Below are 15,889 nucleotides of genomic sequence, written 5' to 3' on the forward strand. Positions count from 1 at the left end.
CCTTGTATAGTGCTCTTTGGAGTAGCACAGTTGTCAGTCTATTACTAAAAAGTGCTCCACTGTTCAGTCAAGGTGGCTTGTAGAGTGTGAGAAACATTGTTCAGAATTGCCAGGGTTTTCCGTAGGGCCCTTTGTACTACCACAGGCTGATAGAACATGTGATGGACTTTCAGAAGACTAAAGCCTGATTTATACTTCTGCGTTAACTCGACGCCATAACCTACGCAGGTGACTTACGCGCTTTGTGAGCATTTATACTTGTGCGTTGGTGTGTCTGCATCGCTCTGCAATTTGCGCACGTCACGCATGCTCACACACCTGCCCATGCAGGGCTTCATAGTCATGGTAGTCTTTCTCAGGGTAAACAAGAAGTGAGCGTCTTTTTTCATAAAAGCAAAATGTTTCCTCCATAATTTCGGAGGTCTGTAAAGCTTTATGGAAAGCATTGCAGCCAGAGTTCCTTCCCTGCCCTTCAGTCACCCAATGGGAAGCTACTGCAGCGTAGGATGACATGCGATGATACCGAGCGGAACAATCACAGATCTTACAGTCTGGTTACGTGCAGTTACATTTTGGGAGAGGTGTGCGTCGCAGCAACGCAGGCTCTGGCGTAGGGATCCGCGTCGGCTTTGCGTAGGGTTTGCGGCGACGCAGTACTTACGGCGTCATGTTGACGCAGAAGTACAAATCAGGCTTAAGCCTGCACTGCTCCCTGTTACTATTGATGATGAGGACCTACAAGTACCTGGGGGTGCACCTGGATGAAAGACTTGAGTGGAGCAACAGCACATGGGCTGTGTACGAAAAAGACCAGAGTCACCTCTACTTCCTGAGGAGATGAGGTCCTTTGGAGTACGCAGGCCTCTCCTTTACATGCTCTACCTGTCTGTTATCCCCAGTACAATCTTCTTTCTGGTGGTGTGCTGGGGCAATGGCATCAACATGGGTGATGCCAACAGGCTCAATAAACGAATTAGAAAGTCTGGCCTTGTTATAGGACACACTGGAGGTTGTGGTAGTACAAAGGGCCCTACGGAAAACCCTGGCAATCCTGGACAATGTTTCTCACCCTCTGTATGCCACTTTAGCTGAACAGAGGAGCACTTTTTGGTAATAGGCTGACAACTGCGCTGCTCCAAAGAGCACTATGTGAGGTCATTCTTACCCTTGGCCATTAGGCTCTATAATGAGTCAACCTGTAACCGGGAAAGTAATGACCCCCTCCTCTTAGACTATTAGAGGTAACTTATTTTTTATTCTTTCTTGCTTCTCTTCTAATATAATAGAGTCATTGAAAAACTACACACTAAGGCAGGCAGGCAACCAACCAATGTGCATAAAAAGATGAACTGTATAATCACAAAAACAATAATAATACTGAGAACGTGAGTGTAGAGTCCTTGAAAGTGAGTCCATAGGTTGTGGAATAGTCTAGAATTGAGGTGAATGAAGTTGCCCATTCTGGTTCAGGAGCCTGATGGTTGAAGTGTAATAATTATTTCTGAACTTAGTCTTGTGAGACCCAAGGCCCCATATCTCCTCAGTAGCAGCAGTGAGAAGAGAGTATGGCCTGGATGGTGGATGCTGCTTTCTTGTCACAGTGCTTCTTTTAAACGTGCTCGATGTTGGGGAGGGTTTTACACTGACTGGAGTCTGCAAGTGAGGAAATTGAGGATCCAGTTGCACACACAAGGACTTATTGAGGCCTGTGTCTTGGAGCTTATTGATCAGTTTTAAGGAGCTAATGGTGTTTTGTGCAGAGCTGTAGTTAATGAAGAGCATCTTGATGAATGCATCGTTACTATCCAGATGTTCCAGGGTTGAGTAAAATGGCGTCTGCTGTTGACCTGGTGTGCTGGTAGGCAAGTTGGAGTGAATCCAAGTCATTCCTCAGGTACGTGTTGACGTGCTCCTCACGTTCAGCTGCTCAAGTGTCCAAAGTATTTTGGGAGATGTTCCCAATGCATTACTATTGACATGGTCAGTTCCATCGGTGTTCTGGGATTATTGGGCCTGGGGGTTTGATGGCAGTAAGTCCCATTGACTCCCTTGCATTACATACCTACCTTCAGTCCCTCTCACTTGGTAGAGACAAAATTCCCTAATGTATGTAGGAGGTTATTTCTGCCTCTTTTATGAAAATGGAACCATTCGTGTAGAAAATTCCTACAATCCCCACTAATACAGAGGGACTTGGGTGTCCTTGCACACAAAGAACTTGTTAACTGTAGCAGGCCAAATACAGAAGTCAGAGTGCTAATGGGATGGACAGTTAAAGTGATCGGAGACTGGAAGCTCAGGGTCACCACTTCAACCCGAACAGAGTGGTGCTGTGGTGCAGAAATTCCCTTCCTAAAAGATGATGAGAACTGGGAATGAGAGAATGCAGGTTATGGTTTAACTCGAAACTAAGATATAGGGGCAGAATTAGGCCATTTGGCCCATCAAGTCTGTTCCACCTCTCTCAGCCCCAATCTCCTGCCTTCATTCCGTATCCCTTCATCTATAAACCTCTGCCTTAAATGTGCCCAATGACTTGACCTCCACAGCCACCTGTGGCAATGAATTCCACAGACCCCCACTGTCTGGCTAAAGAAATTCCTCCTCTCTCCATTGTAAAAGGATGCCCCTCTACTCTGAGGCTGTGTCCTCTAGTCCTAGACTATCCAAGTATAGGAAACACCCTCTCCGTATCCATCCTGTCAAGACCTTTCACCATTCGATAGGTTTCAATGAGGACATCCCTCATTCTTCTAAACTCCAATGAATGCAGACCCAGAGTCATGGAACACTCTTCATATAACAAGATGGTGAATCCTGGAATCATTTTCGTGAACCTCCTTTGAACCCTCTCCAGTTTCAGCCTTTATAAAGCTTCAATATTTCATTCTTACTTTTATATTGTAGTCCTCTGGAAATGAATGCTAATATTGCATTTTCCTTCCTCATACAGACTCGACCTGGAAATTAACTTTTAGGGAATCCTGTACAAGTCCCTTTGCACCTCTAATTTTTGTATTTTCTGTCAATTTAGGAAATAGTCAACCCTTTCATTACTTCTACCAGGGTGCAAGACCATTCACTTCCTGATACTGTTTTCCATCTGCCACTTGTTTGCCCATTCTCCTAATCTATCCAAGTTCTTCAAAGGTTCAAAAATTCATTTTATTATCGAAGTATATATACAGAATACAACTGAGATTTGTCTTCTCCAGATAGCCATTGAATACAGAAAACCATATAAGTAATTGAAAGAAAGACATCAATCATGCCCCCACATAAAAAGAAAAGGAAACAAAAATGTGCAACCCTCCCCCACCCCTACCTCAAAAACTAACAGATCACCCACTTGGAGAAAACCCCAAACTCCCAGCCTGCCAAACAGCAACAAGGAAGAATGAGTGAGAACACAAAAAAAAGTTGAACTGAAAGAGAACAAAATGAACGACAGTCCAATCCATAAATCTCAGAATTTTGATAACATCTCCAAGAGCATTGGGACCCAGCGGCCCCTCCAAGACGAAGCAACTTGCTCTCCTCTGCATTTGCTCAATGTTTCAATCTTCCTTGTCACTTTAATCAGTGAGAAATGTAGTCAATCCTGGCCCCACATGTCGTCTCTGAGCTCCTCCTTGGGGTAGCTCGTGCTCGTATTTCTCTCCTGGAGTTTTCTCATGGACAGCAGAGTGCTAACTCACTCAATCGAACTACTGACTGTAACTCATGGGCTCCAACAGTTTCAAAAACAAAATTAAGGAGGCATAAAAAATCTGAAATGATTGGCTATCTGGAAGATGTCGCCTGTGGAATTGTTCACTGGCGACATCTTGACCGGAAGTACTTTGTCTGGTGTAGCTTCTACTTCCTCAAAACTACCTGCCCCTCCACCTATCTTCATATCACCACAAACTTCACAACAAAGCCATCAATTCCATCATCCAAGTCATTGACATATAACGCAAATAGAATCGGTCCCAACACAGACCCCTGTGGAACACCACTAGTCACTGCAGCTAACCAGAAAAGACTCCCATTATTCCCACTCTTTGCCTCCTGTCAATCAGCCACTGCTTTATCCATGCTAGAATCTTTCTTGTAATACCATAGGCCCATAGCTTGTGGCACCTTGGATTTCTGAAAATCCAAGTACACAACATCAACTGATTCTCCTTTGTCTATCCTGCTTGTTGTTTCTTCAAAGAATTCCAACAGATCTGTCAGGCAAGATTTTCCCTTGAGGAAAACATGCTGACTATGGCCTATTTTATCATGTGCCTCCAAGTATCCTGAAAAATTATCCTTAATAATTAACTCCAACATCTTCCCAGCCACTGAGGTCAGACTAAGTGGCCTATGATTTCCTTTCTTTTGTTTCTCTCCCTTGAAGAGTGGTATGACATTTGCAATTTTCCAGTCTTCCAGAACCATTCCAGATTCCAGTGATTCTTGAAAGATCATTACTCCTCTTTGTAGAATGTGTCCACAATCTCTTCAGCTACTTCTTTCAGAACCCTGGAATGTACACATCTAGTCCAGTAGACTTGTCTACCTTCAGATCTTTCTGTTTCCCAAGAACCTTGTCTGTGGTAATGGTAGCTTCACACACTTCTGACCCCTGACACCTGGAACTTCCACCATACTGCCAGCCTCTTCCATAGTGAGCTGATGCAAAATCTCAATTCTGTTCATCTGCCATTTCCTTGTCTCCCATTAGTACCTCTCCAGCATCATTTTCCAGCAGCCCGATATCCATTCTGGCCTCTCTTTTACACTTTATGTATCTGAAGAAACTTTAGAAACTCTTTAACATTATTGTATTCCAGCTATTGTACAAAATTATCTGTTCCATAATGACTTTTTTTAGTTGCGTCTCTTTAAAAGCTTTTCAATCCTCTTGCTTCCCACTAATTTTTGCTCTACTGTAGGCCCTCTTTGGCTCTTGCGCTGGCTTTGACTTCCCTTGCTAGCCACAGTTGTGTCATCTTGCCCATACGACTTCCTCTTTAGGATGTATTTATTCCGTGCCTTCCGAATTGCTTCCAGAAATTCCAGCCATGTAAACAAAGAAAGAAAGGTGTCTTGCTGTTAGCGTTTATTCCTTTAGTCCTGCGCTGTCAGAGATGCTCACTTTCTTCTACTCACCCCTTTATCTGTACCTGAAAGCAACTTATTCTCACACTTTTCCCAGTTTTGATGAAGGGCCTTGAACCCCTCTGTTTCTCTTTCCACAGATACTTCCTGACCTGAGTATTCCTAGCATTCAGTAATTAAAAAATACTGAAAACTTGTGTTCAGGTGTGGCAAACAGCTAGGAAGGCTAATAAAGTAATGGCCTTAATTGCTCGAGTATTTGTGTACAGGAGCGAGGATGACTTGCTACAGCTGTACAGGGCTTTGATGGGACCCTCTGGAGCTGTGTGTACAGTTTTGTTCTCTCTGCTCGAGGAAGGATCCCCTTACTGTGGAGGCAGTTCAGCAAAGATTTACTGGGCTGATTCCCAGGATGGCAGGGCTGATATATGAGGTGAGGTGAGGTTTGGTTGGGTGAGCCTTTGTTCACTGGAGTGCAGGGGAATTGGGGAGGATCTGACCACAAGTTCCTACAAAAGATTGCTGAGAGGGTCACTGGGGTCTCTCTTCCACCCGTCGGAGATATTTATTCAGAGCGCTGCATACGCAGGGTCCTTAGTATTGTCAACAATCCCTCCCATTCGTCCAACAATCTCATTGACCCTCAACCATCAGGCAGGAGGTACCGGAGCATTAGGATGGAAAACAGCTACTGAACTCCCTGTCACCAGCCAGGCCTCACTGTGTATGAAGCGCCAGCAGCATTGTGGTGTTTATTTTATAATTTGTGTTGTAAGTGTACCTTACTATTGATTCTTTTGTGGTAATAATACTTTGTGTGTCAGTTATATCTACTGCATTATGGTCCAGAGGAGCGTAGCTTTTTTTGGCAGTATATGTGTACGATTGAATGACAATAAATTGAGTTGAACTTGAATCTCTTATAAACCTATAATATTCTAACAGAACCAGATGTTCCCAATGGTAAGAGAGTCCTTCTCCTTGGGAAGTGGGGATGTCACCTGAAACTGAGAGCAAGAGAAATTTCCTCACTCCCATGTTGATGAACTGGTGGAATTCTCTGCCACGCAAAGCAGAGGAGGCCAAGTTATTGAAGTTCAAGAAAGAGGAAGGTGTATTTCTCAATGTGAGCAGGATGAAAGGATATGGGGAGAAGGCGGGTATGATTCTGATGAATGGTGGAACCAGGCCAAATGGCCAACCCCTGCTCCTGTGATCTTTGTTCCAATGTACTCCACACGATATGTTCAAGCAGGACAATGCAGGGCAATAAATGGGGGAATGGGACTGATGGAGATGCTCTGAGAGTTGGCAAAGCCTCCATGAGCCGTGTTCTCCTACACTGTAGGAAAATGGGTGATCACCAAAATTCACTCCCCCTCCATTACCTGCAATCTGTTCCAGTTTAGTATATCATTCTTCAGCTTCGTGACTGCTCCAAGTTATTCTCAGATACATAATTCCTCCTCCAGCCTGTTTCTCCCAGGTTGTGCGAATCTGCAGATCTGGGAGTTTTGCTGTGGGGGCAGACCAAGTCTGTGTGGTCAGCTTTACTGTGCCTCAGCTGACAGGGAGTGCCCTCCTGTGCCCTCCTGGCCACTTGTGAGGTTGTGCTTTGCTTCAGTTCATGGCTTTTTTTCCTCCACCCACAGGAATAAAAAGTCGCCAAAATTCTGTGCTGCAAAGGAACTGCGGCCATGTCGGTGCCGAGGGAAGGTGGAACGGGCGAGAGCTTCTGGGAGGTCAGTGATGGTCCTGTGACTCTGTTGTCCTTTTGACTTAACCAGATTCTCCTGGTCCGTCCCTTATAAATGTCACTCCACTCTTTAAGAAAGGAAATTATTGGCTGGTTAGTCTGACTTCAGTGGCTGGGAAGGTGTTGGTAAGGATGATTTTTGGGATACTTGGAGCAACATGATAAAACAGGCCGAAGTCAGCATGATTTTATAAAGGGCAAATCTTGCCTGACAAATCTGGAATTCTTTGAGGAAATATCAGGTAGGATAGACAAAGGAGAGTCAGTGGATGTTGTTTGGATTTTCAGAAGGCCTTTGACAAGGTGCTGCACATGAGGCTGCTAAACAAGATGAGAGCCTGTGGTATTACAGGAAGGCTTTAGAATGAATAGAAGATTGGTAGAAGGCAGAAAGTGGGAATAAACGGGGCCTTTTCTGGTTGGCTGCTGGTGGCTGGCAGTGTACCAAAGGGGTTGCTGTTGTGCCAGCTTCTTTTCACATTGTATGCCAATAATTTGAATGAAGGAATTGATGGCTTAGGCCAAATTTGCAGATGGGTGGAGGGCAGGTAGTGTTGAACAAGCAGGTTGTCTGCAGAAGGACTTGGACAGATTGGGGGAACAGACAGAGAATAGATATATGGACAGGAAAGGAATGGAGGGTTATGGGCTGATTGCAGGTCGGTGGGACTAGGTAAGAGTTCGGCATGGACTAGAAGGGCCGAGATGACCTGTTTCCGTGCTGTGATTGTTATATGGTTATACAGAAGTGGCAGATGGAATATAGTGTAGAGAAGTGTGCGGCATTGCACTTTGGCAGAAGGAATAAATGTGTGGACTATTTTGCAAATGGGGAGAAAATTCAAAAATTGGAGGTGCAAAAGGACTTGGGAGTTCTCATGCAGGATTCCCTGAAGGTTTTCTGGTAGGCTGAGTCGGCGGTAAAGAAGGCAAATGCAATGTTAGCATTTATTTCAACAGGACTAGAACATAAAGCAAGGATGTAATGTTGAGACCACACTTAGAGTATCGTTAGCAGTTTTGGGCCTCTTATTTAAGAAAGGATGTGCTGGTTTTGGGGAGGATACAGAGGAGGTTCATGAAAATGATCCCTGGAATGAAAGGATTCACATGTGAAGAGTGTTTGATAGCTCTGGACCTGTACTCACTGGAGTTTAGAAGAATGTGGGGGGGGGGGGGGGGTGGAATTTCATTGAAACCACTCATTAAAAGGTCTAGATAGTGGATGTGGAGAGGATATTTCCTATAGTGGGGAGCCCAGGACCAGAGGGCACAGCCTCAGAATTGAGGGATTTCCATTTAGAACAGGGATGAGAGGAAAAAATATCTTTAGCCAGAGGGTGGTGAATCAGTGGAATTCTTTGCCACAGATGGCTGTGCAGCCCAGGTCAATGGGTATATTTAAGGCAGAGTCTGGGGTTGGTGTTCCACGGTGTTTGTTGTACCCTTCCAAATGGATGCCGGGGCTTCTGCCAACAGATCACCCCTTGAATGCAGTGCAGAGGGCGCCCAGTGCTTGCAGCCCTCTCTCACGGTGAGTTGCTGTTTTCAAGGTGTTTGGGCAGAAACCTAGAAGCCTTAAGCTCCTGACCAACATCTATTCCCATCCAGTCAGCTCCTGCACTGGGAGTTCATTCTTTGATCTGGTTACTTGCCATTTACTGATGCCCCACCCCATTACCTTCATCACCCTGGGCCTGGCCCCCACTCTGTACTTCCCTCTGCAACATTCGTTCTCCTTGAATGTCAGATTCATGCTTCTCATCCTTAACGTGGCCACCTGAAACGCTGGAGGAACTGAGGAAGTTGGGCAGCGTCTATGGAGAGATGTAAACAGTCTCTATCTATTCCCCTCTTGAGCACTTCCAACCTTTCAATGTGCTCCTTCCCTTGTTCCCTCATGTCCTGACCATTCTGGCCAGCATGCACTGTCCTGAAGTTCCTTACCCACGAGCTCGGAAACCAGTGGCTCTGTGCTCTGACTTCTCTTTGCAATCCTCCTACCTCAGTACTCTTTCCAGAATGGCACTGGAAACTCTCTCACCTCTTGTTTACGACCTCTCCCCAAAGGTTGGACAGTACAGCAGAACGGTGAAACGAATCGATGATGGGAACCGTCTCTGCAATGAACTGCTCAGCTGCTTCCAAGAAAGGGCAAGGATCGAGAAGCAGTACGCCCAGCAGCTGTCTAGCTGGTCCAAGAAATGGAAAACCATAGTGGAGAAAGGTAAGAGACCTTGTACTCCACTACCAGTCCAACCTGTCCCCAGCTGCTCACACCCACTCCTTTATCCCGTGCACACTCTCACACCCCCATCCTTCTGGATGGCCTGTCCAGAAATTCTGAACCCTTTGCTTCTGCTATCCCCTTGCCCCTTTATCTCTACCTCCCTCAGTCCTGTAATAAATGTGGAGTACGTCTGTCTCTACTGCCCTTTCATTCAGTCAGTGATTTTCAGATCTCTTTCATCTGCTCCCTGTGAATATTTCTCCTCAAGTCATCTCCCTTGATGATTTACTTTGATAAAGCAAATGAAGCTCTTTTATCCACACTGTCCAGGCATGAGGCTGATTTTCAAACTTTTCCAAAGTTTCCTCTGTTCCAAAGTAAACAATTGTATCACTAACCTCTCCCTCCCGGCAGCATCCTCATCAATTTCCCCTGCACTTTCTCAGAATCAGAACTGGGTTTAATATCAGCACCATTCGCTGTGAGATTTGTTGACCGTGTATCAGCAGTGCAATAACAGAGAGCAGACACTGAGTTACAGGAAGTACCTTCCTGATGGTAGCAGTGGCAACACAGCATGACCTGGGGATGGGGGCCCTTAATGATGGATGCGCCTTTTTGAGGCATCGCTCTTTGAAGATGTCCTGGGTACTGAGGAGGCTGGTCCCTGTGATGGAACTGACTGGGTTTACAACCTTCTGCAGCTTGCTTCTGTCCTGTTCAGTAGACACCCCCCACCTCCCCCCCAGACGGTGATGCAGCCAGTCAGAACGCTCTCCACAGTACATCTGTAGAAATTTGTGTTTTAGGTGACAAACCAAATCTCCTCGAATTTCTAATGAAATATAGCCATTGTTGTGCCTTCATTGTAGCTGCATTGGTATGTTGGGACCAGGTCAGATCCTCATAGATATTGACACCCAGGAACTTGAAATTGCTTACTCTCTCCACTTCTGATCTCTCTGAGGACTGGTTTGTGCTCCCTCATCCTACCTTTTCTGAAGTCCACAATCAGATCTGCGGTCTTGCCGACGTTGAGTGTAAGATTATTGCTGTGTCACCACTCAACCAGCTGGTATATCTCACTCCTGTACGTCCTCACATCTCCATCTGAGATTCTACCAACAATGGCTGTGTCACCAGCAAATTTATAGATGGCATTTGAACTGTGCCTAGCCACGCAGTCATGGGTGGAGAGAGAGTAGAGCAGTGGGCTAAGCACACACCCTGAGGCTAAGCACACATCCCTGAGGTGCACCAGTGTTGATCATCAGCGAGAGGGAGATGTTGTCTCCAATCCGTACAGATTGTGATTTCCCCCCCCCCCCGGTTAGGAAGTTGAGGATCCAGTTGCAGAGGGAGGTACAGCGACCAAGGTTCTGGGGCTTTTTGATCAGAACTGTAGGAATGATGTTGTTAAATGCTGAACTGTAGTCGATAAACAGCATCCTGACATAGGTATTTGTATTGTCCAGGCGACCCAAGGCCGCATGGAGAGCCATTGACCATTGTAGACCTACTGTGGCGATGTTATGTTGTATTTGAGATTGTTCACTTACAAATGAGGGAGAGGTGAACTGCAGTAAAAACATTACAAGATTTAATAAGAGAGATAACAAGCCTGTAGAATTTAATAATGAGCCCAATTCATTATTAGTTCACTGGTGTATAAACTGATAGCATCAGTAAAGATTACTTCAGGGGCACCTTGAGGACAGCAATCTCATGCAGCACAGGTCGATGGATATGATTAAATATTCCTGTTACAGCTGAGAATCGTAACTCTTTCCAAGGTCTGTACAGTTAATAAAGATGCCTTAATGCGATTGAATAAACTATCGCTGCTTCAAACCAATGGAAACAATGACAATTGTGGAAGAAGCTTTCTGATAGGAAACATGGCTGCTGGTCAGGGATACAGGTGCATTTAAGAGAACAGGGATCTTGCTGGGAAATGTGCAGTCTCTAGTAAATAAAATAGACGATCTTGAAGTTAGTGTGCTGTGTCAGAGGGACGTTATGACCACACACGTACTTTGTTTCTCGGAATCCTGGTTAACCTATTCTGTACCAGACACAGCAATGCAGATTGATGGGTTCACTATACACAGACAGGATAGGACTGTCGAGTCTCTAAAAAGCAGACGTGGAGGTGCATGTCTCATGATCAACTCCTCTTGGTACATAAATGTATCAGTGCTGGCCCAATTCTGCTCATCAGACCTGGAGTATCTCACAATTAAGTGCCATCCATTTTACCTGTCACAGGAGATTTCCGCGATCATTTTGGTAGCGGTGTACATTCCACCTCAGGCCAATGTCAATCAGGCTGTAGATGATCTGAGCAATGGGATTAACATGTACGAAACAGCACACCCTGACGCCTTCACCATCATTTTGGGGGATTTTAACCAGGCCAGTCTGAAAAAAATCACTCAATTATTGCTATCAACAGATCACCTGTTAGTACCAGAGGAATCAACACACTGGACCGCTGTTACACCCCTATCAAGAATGTTTACTGTGCCATCCCACTCCCATGCTTTGGGAAGTCTGATCACCTGGCTGTACTTCTACTCGCTGAGTATAGGCAGAGACTGAAGACTGCAGCACCAGCAGTGAGGACCAAGAAGGTTTGGACAAGGGAAGCACGGGAGCACCTACAGGGCTGCTTTGAACTGGTGGACTGGACTGTACTCAGGGATTCACCTTTGAACCTGGATGTGTATGCTGCTGTTGTTACCGACTTCATTTAAAAATTTTCTGTAGATTCCCAAACCAAAAGCCATGGATGAACCAGGAGGTACGTCATCTGCTGAAGGCTAGATCTGTGGCATTCAAGTCTGGCAGCCCAGGTCTGTACCAGAAAACCAGGTCTGATTTGCAGAGGGCTATTTCAAAGGCAAAGAGACAATTTCGAACAAGGTTGGAGGTGACATCGGATGCATGGCAACTCTGGCAGGGTCTGCAAGTCATTACTTCCTACAAAGCGAAACCCAATAGCATGAGTGGCAGCGATGCTTCACTACCAGATGAACTCAATGCCTCCTATGCCCACTTTGAAAGGAGAATATAACTAATGCTGTGAAGATCCCTGCTGCACCCGGTGACCTTGTGATCTCTGTCTCGGAGGCCAACATCAGGCTGTCTTTAAAGAGAGTGAACTCTCGCGAGGTGAAAGGTCCCGATGGAGTACCTGGTAAGGCTGTGAAAACTTGTGCCAACCAACTGGCAGGGGTATTCGAGGACATTTTCAACCTCTCACTGCTAAAGGCGGAAGTTCCCACTTGCTTCAAAAAGGCAACTGTCTTAATGACTATTGTCCAGTAGCACTCACATAGAGCCATAGAACACTACAGCACAGAAAACAGGCCATTCGGCCCTTCTAGTCTGTGCCAAAACTTCATTCCGCTAGTCCCACTGACCTGCACACAGTCCATAACCCTCCAGACCTCTCCTATCCATGTATCTATCCAATTTATTCTTAAAACTTAAGAGTGAGCCCGAATTTACCACGTCAGATGGCAGCTCGTTCCCCCTAATATTCCCCCTAAACCTTTCCCCTTTCACCCTAAAGCCATGTCCTCTCGTATTTATCTCTCCCCCCTCATTCTTCTATACTCCAAAGAATAAAGTCTTAACCTGTTCAATCTTTCCCTGTAACTCAACTCCTGAAGACCCAGCAACATCCCAGTAAATCTTCTCTGCACTCTTTCAATCTTACTGATATCCTTCCTATAGTTAAGTGACCAGAACTGCATGATGTAATGCTTTGGGAGGTTGGTCATGACTAGACTGAAGTTCTGCCTCAGTAAGGACCTGGGGCCACCGCGATTTGCCTATTGCCACAGTATGTCTATGGCAGATGCAATCTTAATGGCCTTGGATCACCTGTACAACACAAACACCTATGTCAGGACGCTGTTTGTTGACTACAACTCAGCATTTAACACCATCGCTCCCACAGTGCTGACTCACAAGCTTCAGAACCTGGGCCTCTGTACCTCCCTCTTCAATTGGATCCTCAACTTCATAACCGGAAGACACAGTCTGTGTGGATTGGTGATAACATATCCTCCTCACTGATGATCAACACTGGTGCACCTCGGGTATGTGCTTAGCCCACTGCTCTACTCCCCCTGTATACACATGACTGTGCAACTAGGCATAGCTCAAATACCATCTATAAATCTGCTGACAATATAATCATTGTTGGTAGTATCTGAGATGGAGGTGTGAGGGTGTACAGGAGCGAGATATACCAGCTACTTGAGTGGTGTCACAGCAACAACCCTGCACTCAAAGTCAGTAAGACTAAAGAGCTGATTGTGGATTTCAGAAAGAGTAAGACAAGGGAACATGAACCAATCCTCATAGAGGGATCAGAAGTGGAGAGAGTGAGCAATTTCAAGTTCCTGAGTGTCAAGATCTCTGAGGATTTAACCTGGTCCCAACACATTGTTGCAGCTATAAAGAAGGCAAGACAGCGGCTATACTTCATCAGGAGCTTGAGGAGATTTGGTTTCTCACCTAAAACACTCAAACTTCTATAATTGTACTGTGGAGAGCATCCTGACAGGCTGCATCCCTGTATTTGGTTGGGGGGGGGGGGAGAATTTCCACTCCAAAATAAACTACTGAAAGTTGCAAAATCAAGTCAGCTCCATCTTGGGTACTAGCCTCTGTAGTATCCAAGACCTCTTCAAGGAGTGATCCCTCAGAAAGGCGACATCCATCATTAAGGACTCCCATCACCCAGGACATGCCCTCTTCTCATAGTTACCATTAGGAAGGAGGTACAGAAGCCTGAAGGTACACACTCAGCGATTCAGGAACAGCTTCTTCCCCTCCGCCATCTGATTTCTGAATGGACATTGAACCCACAAACACTACCTCACTTTTTCATATTACTTCTATTTTGCAGTATCTATAATCTATTAATTGTTTTTTTCCTTTCTATATTGTCATGTATTTCAAGGTACTGCTACTGTAAGTTAACAAATTTACGACACATGCCTATTAAACCTGATTCTGAAGCAATCAAAGGGAACGGCTGATGTTAGTGCAGTGGGACACACTGGACATGAGTGTTCATAAACCAACAGTGCTTCAGCACAAGGTACTGGAGAAGGAATTTAGTCTGACTCAAGTGCAGTTTGCATATTTGTGGGAAAGAGCTTTACTTGCCCACAAAAGCAGCAATGGTAAGGTGTGACCCCAAGTATGTGGTGGCCATCAACCACCCATTTATACGCTTTCCATTTTATTCTCTCCATATTCCAAATCAAATTGGGTTTATTGCCATGTGCACAATTCCAGGGAGATACGGGTACAATGATACACTAGCATCACGTGTGCATGGGTACAGACAGCGCACAATATTAATTGTATAAGACACTGATGAGAAAGATGTGCAAAACACATTGAACAGTCCGTAATAGTGTAAGAGGTAATCCTTAATGTTTCATTATTGAGGGGTGGTTAGGCTAGTACTGGTCAGTTCAAGAACCTGATAGTTGCAGGAAGATGTCTTGTTTCTATACCTGGTGGTGTGTGCGACTTCAGGCTCCTGTACCTCCTGCCTGACAGTAGCAATGAGAAGAGGGAATTACCCAGATGGTAGGAATCCTTGATGATAGATGCTGCCTCCTCGAGACAGAGCCTTCTATAGATGCTGTCAGTAGTGGGGAGGGCTGTCCCTATGATTATCCGAACTGTGATCACTACTGTTTACAGCCCTTCCTGTTCCTGTGCATTCAAATTCCATACTGGACCATGATGCACCCAATGGGGGATCTGCAGGAGTTTGTTAAAATATTTGATGAAATGTCAAATCTGAAATTTAATAGAGATGCTGGCACACCTTCACAATAACCTGTATGTTCTGGGCCCAGGACAGGTCATCCGAAATGTTAATACCTGGAAATTTGCATACCCTCTCACCTTTTGACCCACCAATGAGATTTGGCATGTGATCTCCTAACTCCCTTCCCCTTTCTGAAGTTTCTCATCAACTGCCCTCAGATTCTGCCATTCCCTTATGCACAGGGGCTGGTTAACCCACCGACCTGCACAAGTTTGTGATTTGGGAGGAAACTGGAAGCCACTTGGTTATTGATAGAACAAGGAGACTCCATACCAATGTCAGCAGGCGTCAGCATTGAATCCTGAGCCCTTGTGCTGTAAGAAGAGGTTTTACTAACTGTGCCAATGTGCTACCCTAAATGGCTGCCGTAGATGCACTTACAAAGGTGATATACTTTCTTTGTAACTAGTAACTTAAATACTCAAGGTATAGAAAACTGTGGAGAAACAGATTAAGGAGGGGATGTTGACCAAGCTGAAAACCTAAATTACAGTTCTCAACAAAATACAGCCACCTCCAACGGGATCCTACCACTAAGCACATCTTTCCCTCCTCCCCCCCCCCCCCCGCTTTCCACACGGATTGCTCCCTAAGCAACTTCCTTGTCCATCTGTCCTCCCCATCCCTCCCCACCGATCTCCCTCCTGGCACTTATCCTTGTAAGCGGAGCAAGTGCTACACCACCATTCAGGGCCCCAGACAGTCCTTCCAGGTGAGGCAACACTTCACCTGTGAGTTGGCTGGGGTGGTATACTGCGACCGATGCTCCCGATGTGGCCTTCTATATATTGGTGAGACCCGACGCAGGCTGGGAGACCATTTCGCTGAACACCTACGCTCTGTCCACCAGAGAAAGCAGGATCTCCCAGTGGCCACACATTTTAATTCCACGTCCCATTCCCATTCTGACATGTCTATCCACAGCCTCTTCTACTGTCAGGATGAA

At 45.5% G+C, this 15,889-nt stretch overlaps 1 protein-coding gene across 8 annotated transcripts in view; it reads left to right on the forward strand.

The window, feature by feature from the left end:
- Positions 1 to 15,889, forward strand: part of pacsin3 (protein kinase C and casein kinase substrate in neurons 3) — a 106,848-nt gene that overhangs the window by 48,512 nt on the left and 42,447 nt on the right. For all 8 annotated transcript variants that reach the window (XM_072272137.1, XM_072272139.1, XM_072272138.1 and 5 more), the window contains exons 2-3: positions 6,744 to 6,833; positions 8,918 to 9,074. In XM_072272137.1, coding sequence (XP_072128238.1) covers positions 6,789 to 6,833; positions 8,918 to 9,074 — 202 coding nt within the window. In that variant the 5' untranslated portion in view covers positions 6,744 to 6,788. The remainder of the gene's footprint in view (positions 1 to 6,743; positions 6,834 to 8,917; positions 9,075 to 15,889) is intronic.

The sequence above is a fragment of the Mobula birostris genome, chromosome 11, assembly GCF_030028105.1.
Source record: "Mobula birostris isolate sMobBir1 chromosome 11, sMobBir1.hap1, whole genome shotgun sequence".
NCBI classification, from domain to species: Eukaryota; Metazoa; Chordata; class Chondrichthyes; order Myliobatiformes; family Myliobatidae; genus Mobula; species Mobula birostris.